General features: G+C 42.2%; 1 protein-coding gene across 5 annotated transcripts in view; it reads left to right on the top strand.

Moving 5' to 3' along the window:
* The window catches only part of ulk4 (unc-51 like kinase 4), a 102,876-nt gene extending 97,664 nt beyond the window's left edge, over positions 1-5,212 (top strand). For all 5 annotated transcript variants that reach the window (XM_085473273.1, XM_085473276.1, XM_085473274.1 and 2 more), the window contains one exon: positions 5,095-5,212. In XM_085473273.1, coding sequence (XP_085329399.1) covers positions 5,095-5,155 — 61 coding nt within the window. In that variant the 3' untranslated portion in view covers positions 5,156-5,212. The remainder of the gene's footprint in view (positions 1-5,094) is intronic.
* Positions 5,213-6,620: the final 1,408 nt, after the last annotated feature.

Below are 6,620 nucleotides of genomic sequence, written 5' to 3'. Positions count from 1 at the left end.
TGAGAGACAGAATGTGAAAAAAAAATCCATGAATCCACATGGTAGGATTTGTAAAGAATTTATTCGTAAATTAGGGTGGAAAATAAGTATTTGGTCACCTCAAACATGGAAAATCTCTGGCTCTCACAGACCTGTAACGTCTTCTGTAAGAAGCTTTTCTGTCCCCCACTCGTTACCTGTATGAATGGCACCTGTTTGAACTCATCATCTGTATAAAAGACACTTGTCCACAGCCTCAAACAGTCAGACTCCAAACTCCGGCCATGGCCAAGACCAAAGAGCTTTCGAAGGACACCAGGAAAAGTATTGTAGACCTGCACCAGACTGGGAAGAGTGAATCTACAATAGGCAAGCAGCTTGGTGTGAAAAAATCAACTGTGGGAGCAATCATCAGAAAATGGAAGACATGCAAGACCACTGATAATCTCCCTCGATCTGGGGCTCCACGCAAGATCTCATCCCGTGGGGTCAAAATGATCATGAGAACGGTGAGCAAAGATCCCAGAACCACACGGGGGGACCTGGTGAATGACCTGCAGAGAGCTGGGACCAAAGTAACAAAGGTCACCATCAGTAACACACTACAACGGCAGGGAATCAAATCCCGCAGTGCCAGACGTGTTCCGCTGCTGAAGCCAGTGCATGTCCAGGCCCATCTGAAGTTTGCCAGAGAGCACATGGATGATACAGCAGAGGATTGGGAGAATGTCATGTGGTCAGATGAAACCAAAGTAGAACTTTTTGGTATAAACTCAACTCGTCGTGTTTGGAGGAAGAAGAATACTGAGTTGCATCCCAAGAACACCATACCTACTGTGAAGCATGGGGGTGGAAACATCATGCTATGGGGCTGTTTTTCTGCCAAGGGGACAGGACGACTGATCCGTGTTAAGGACAGAATGAATGGGGCCATGTATCGTGAGATTTTGAGCCAAAATCTCCTTCCATCAGTGAGAACTTTGAAGATGAAACGAGGCTGGGTCTTCCAACATGACAATGATCCAAAACACACCGCCCGGGCAACAAAGGAGTGGCTCCGTAAGAAGCATTTGAAAGTCCTGGAGTGGCCTAGCCAGTCTCCAGACCTCAACCCCATAGAAAATCTGTGGCGGGAGTTGAAAGTCCGTGTTGCTCGGCGACAGCCCCAAAACATCACTGCTCTCGAGAAGATCTGCATGGAGGAATGGGCCAAAATACCAGCTACTGTGTGTGCAAACCTGGTAAAGACCTATAGTAAACGTTTGACCTCTGTTATTGCCAACAAAGGTTATGTTACAAAGTATTGAGTTGTATTTTTGTTATTGACCAAATACTTATTTTCCACCCTGATTTACGAATAAATTCTTTACAAATCCTACCATGTGGATTCATGGATTTTTTTTTCACATTCTGTCTCTCACAGTTGAAGTGTACCTCTGGTGCAAATTACTGACCTCTGTCATCATTTTAGGTGGGGGAACTTGCACAATCGGTGGCTGACTAAATACTTTTTTGCCCCACTGTACCTTTAGTTGCCCTCCTTTATTCAGCCTACGTGACAGCAGCCTGTCAAAGACACCAGCTACTCTCCCTCCTCCCTGATGAAGCGACTCCCTCTGTTAGGGCTCTGCTCAATAAGCAATCATGGCAAGTTGCTCTTAGTCTCACCTGACAGAAAGGTGAGACACAGAGAGTCCATCAGCTTTCTTTAGTCTGTGAGTGCATGCAGTATATCTGGCTATGTAATCCATGCTTTCCTATTTTGTTTTTGAGACCAAATCTCCAAACATACCAATAACAAATGATTCTGGATTTTGATACTGCCCATTCCCACGTCTTATTATTTCCATGCATGTCAGAACTGATCTTTGTCTAGTTAATTGACAGGACATGCGCCTGTAACAGAGCAGGGTAGCTTAATGGCAAGAAAAAGCTCTGAGATGAAATATGTACACTATTAAAAACGTATATTTAAGTCTTGACATCTGTTACCAGGGACAGGAAACATAATCTGCACTTCTCTCTTTTAAAGAAACACCAGTTTTGAAACTCCAACAGCCCTCTTTTATCTTTAATTATAAAATATTTTTTTATATATGTGTTTTTTATATATGTTTTACTGTATATATGTCCCATGCTTCACTCTATGGGTCAGTATTAATACAAATACAGTCGTCGCCTCCACCCGCCTTTTCATATATGTAAAATAATGACTTCTTTTATATTTACCATATGAAGGAGTTTGTGTGTATGTGAGTGCATGTTTTCATGTGCACACCTGCATCTCTGCATCTGGCTGTCTTTTATAAGTATGTCAGCCAGTTGTGTTTCCACTCATAGGGCCAAGGCTTTTGTCACCGTAGTGACCGTGCTTCTTTTGATCTTCTGATGTATGAGACTAGCAACCTTTCACACACACACATGCACACACACATCCACACACAATGAATACACGCAAATAGAGTCCTTTATTCTCATTTATATACAAACTCTCTGCAATCACACATACACCCTGTCAGATCAATAATGAAGGTGTATTGTTGCCCTGCTATAGAGGCCTCTCCTATTCTGTGCTCCCCGCCTCCCTCTTTTCTCCTTGGTCACCCTTTTCTTCCCCCTTTGTCACCATCCTCTCCTCCTCCTCCTCCTCCTCCTTCTCTCTTTCTCCACAATTTTCTTTCCTTTTTCTTGGTTTTCTTTCTTTCGTTCCCTCTTGTGCTCTCCCACTTCTCTTCTCTCGCCTCATCTCCTCACTCTCCTGTCCCTCTTTGGTAGATGAAAGCACAGATCAGCTCCAGCCTTTGAAGTGGCAGAGACTGGCACCCTCCCACTGGTTTAGCAGGAGGAGGAGGGGAGCAGAGGTTTTAGGAGAAAGGGCAGGAGATGAGAGGAGTTACAAGGAGAGAGAAGAGGAGTGGAAAGGGATGGGAAGAAGGGTTGAAGAGAGGTTTTAATTGAGAGGATGAGAGGAGCTGGCGCCGAGGTAGCAGACGGAAGAAGGATGGAAAAGAGAGAGGGGAGGTCTGGGCTAAGATCCTAACCCAAATGATGTCATTCACACTTTGCCATGGCAACCTGAGGAATGCCTTTTCAAAACCTCAAGCCTGACCAAGGGTGAAGGGTGGGGAGGAGCAATAGCGTATACTCCCCATTCCTGAAGAAAAAGCATTGAGGTTCTCAACATAAACCTAGTTAATGCTGCTTTCAGTGAGTCAAAGCCTCAGTAATATCTGCTCAGACAACAAAGACAGATCAGAAAACTGCACAACTCTTCTACAAACACACTCTGAGGTCAATCATTCAGAATTTTATCAAAATGCAAACATTAACATGGTGAAACTAGCTGCAGTGTACACATGCGGTACCATTAAAAGAATAATAAGCTGTCTGATCTTCCTTGAAAGTCTCTAAATGTAGTGGTGGGCTGATCACATCAATCTCTGGGTTGAATTAAGCAGCTAAAGAGAAAATACTTCACCCATGAAAAGCAAAAGTTTACAGATTTAAAATTGGCGAGCCTCCTTTGTTAACCATTCAAAGTCATCTCCATGCACTTCTGCACTGCTTCCAGCACTCGGGTTAATTTTAGATTGCTTCATGGGAGTCCCACTCTGAACACTTACCACATACCCATCTGATATTAGCTTGGACCTCAGGCTTGTGCAGAGAGAGCACATTATCTGGATCTCTGGCTAAGCTCCAGAGAAGAGTCTGCAGTGTCTGAGCACAAAGGTGTCTTGTGTTTTGGTTGTGTTATTTAAAATGGCTTGTACACCATACATTTGTCCCCCGGGATTAGATTATCAGCAGTGACTTTCAATACGATATCTTGAGGTGTCAGAGGGAGGACTTTTGCCACAAACACAGTGAATTCCAGTGGCCAGCAAACCACATTTTAAATTTTGCTGTTGTTCAGTCCTGATCAGCACTATTGTTGCCAACCACTCACTCTGCTCATGAGGTTTGGCTCCCTGCAGCTTTGTCATTTTCCCCAAACAGAAATTCAAGTTGAAGGGCTGCATTTCTACAGAAATCAGTGCAGAATCAAAACTGTAAGAGGACAGAGTGGGACTGACAGCACAGCAGGAGCAATGGAAGGCAGCGGAAACTCTTAGACTCACCTTTTGAAATCATTTAGTTGTTTATTTAATCTGAACAAAAACAACAACAACAATAATCTTTGGGTTGAGTTGTGAGTGAGTCTACCGCTAAAGGAACTGCAGATGATTGTCTTCTTTCTGATGAGTTCTTCTGTTTGTTTGTTTTCTTAAATAATGGAAAGCACACAGATTCCACACAGCAGACATCCCACATGTTGGTGTAAGCAGAGTGTGAGGCTAATGCGATACTGTAATCTAAAACCAATTATTTTATTTTCCGCTGTTCTCTGTGCAGCTGTGTCAATTTGAGGCTGTTAAGAGTGCAAGGATTTAATGAGTAACCAAACTCTAAAGTTTGTCCTAAAACTTTTATGGACCCAATTTATGTTTTCCAGATCCACAAACTTTCAAGGGTTTCCGAGGCCTCTGGGAAATGTGTTAATTAGGTTAATTATGTAGGTTTTAATTAACTAAGAGGGGTGGGTGGGCTTCTTCTGGCCTGGCTGTCAGGTTGCCCCCAAAGACACCTGGGAGTAAGTGGAGGGGGGAGGGGGGTGATAAGAGGGGGAGAGCAGGAGTAAATTATAGACAGCCTAGAGGGGCCTGAGCAGATTGGATGTTTTCATCAAGTCTTAATTATCATATATAGATGTATGTTTGTACAGAATTGTGAAAATCATTATTTATACACTTGTATATGTTTTTTAATTGTCTTACTACAGAACACATAAAATATCTATTTAATAAGCACAGGTTCATGTGGGCTGAAATTGGGATGTAAAGTTTTATGTTTGCGGAGCAGAAATAAATGTAGTAGTCTAATTACTAATTCAGTCCACTCAGTACCATGCTAAGTGGCTGCACCTGTTTCATTGCTCAGCATGCTTAAGAACCCTGATCTATTTTATTGTAATTGTGTCTTTGATTAAGCTGTTTGCACTCATCAACGGTTAATTATCACTGGATAGATAGCATGCCAGTAATACTACTCATTTTTTATGTTTCCCCATCACAGGTATCACACTGATGTCACTGGCCTGGCTGCTGATATCCTTCAAGAGATCTCTGAATCCTAAAAGCTTTCAGAGCATTCAGCCATGCCTCCATATGACTGTCATCATTTCAAATTGGATCAGTGGCAGCAAAAAAATATTAGTGTCACTAAAATGTCTTGAGAGGGTAATCAAAACATGCATCTGGTGTTCATCAAACTTCACAGGATTACAGCATGAGTGTTAATTTAGACTGTCATTGGCATCACAACACTGACCTCTGAGTGTGTCAACACACCTCGTGTCATCAGCAGTGACAGAATATTAGATCACGCATGCCATCACGAGTCATAGATTTCTACTTTGTAATAACATGAAGCTAATGGCGACATCTACAAACTCTTTTTTGTTGGTATTCCAGCACTAAAAAGGAAGTTGTTCTGTTTACTTGTAGCAGACTAGTGCCGTGAAAAACCATTAATACCAAAGTGGTTCACCACATCAACTGAGTTGTGCATAAATCATCCATGTCTGCTTTTACACAAGTTAGGTCATATCATTCTAATTAAGTCATTTTCCTGTGTATAATCCAGTGTATACCTGATCTCTGCCTACTGTTACATTCCCAATTTTTTTAACTGGATATAATTACTTTGCATAATTAAATATTCCATTACTGAGAAGTGTTTGAACTTAAAATGAAAGAATGACACTTAAATGTTCCAAGCTGGATGAAGTCGGGTTAAATAGGTGAGGTAGAGGTCATGTTAGAAAGATTATGCTTAGTCATTGAATATGTCCTTAAGCTACCTCAGCTGTCCATGTACCACCATCCTAGACATCCACACGTGGACACCACCAGCAGGCTTTTAGTTCACAGCACACTGAATTTTCTGCAACTTTGACTCATCGCATTAAAGCTGGACCCAACTTGCCACTGTACACAGTTTAAGTAGATTTCAACAGTCTCAGTGAACACACAGCAGGTGGACTGCTGGCACATCAGTTTCTCCTCACCTTCCCGTCAATAAGTGTAAAACTAATGCAGCAGGCTCCAGACCAGGGATGTCAAACTCATTTTACATGGTGGGCCACATGCAGCCCACTTTGATCTAAAGTGGGTCTGACCACTGAAACTGCCCTTCCTGTCAGTGTAAAGAAGTTGCACTACACATTTAATCTCTGAGATACTGTAACATAAGAAAATGCAATGTCAACAGCACATCTACATGAAGTCCAACTGTTTGGGTTTATATTCAGAGAAGGCCCCATTTCATTTCACTGTGGAACCTTTGTAAACAATGAAAATCTTTTAGTGTAGTACGCAGGAGGTCTGTCAGCAGGAAAAACTAAAATGTATTAAATAGTTAGGTCCAAGGTTTATGCCCTTCTACAATTTCCAAAGCTGTCTGGTGGGCCAAATGTGTGTCTGTCAGGCCAATTCTTGGCCCCAAGCCTTATGTTTGATACCCCTGCTCCCTGAAACGACTTCAAGTGTGTCTCATGTTAATCCTTGATTTGAGTAGAAATGAGACTTAAAGGCATACAG

The sequence above is a fragment of the Copadichromis virginalis genome, linkage group LG11, assembly GCF_057382275.1.
Source record: "Copadichromis virginalis isolate Kocher_CV1m ecotype Utaka linkage group LG11, C_Virginalis_male_GT1.1, whole genome shotgun sequence".
Taxonomy (NCBI): domain Eukaryota; kingdom Metazoa; phylum Chordata; class Actinopteri; order Cichliformes; family Cichlidae; genus Copadichromis; species Copadichromis virginalis.
Note: the sequence above shows the minus strand (reverse complement) of the source record. Positions and strands in the feature narration are given on the sequence as shown.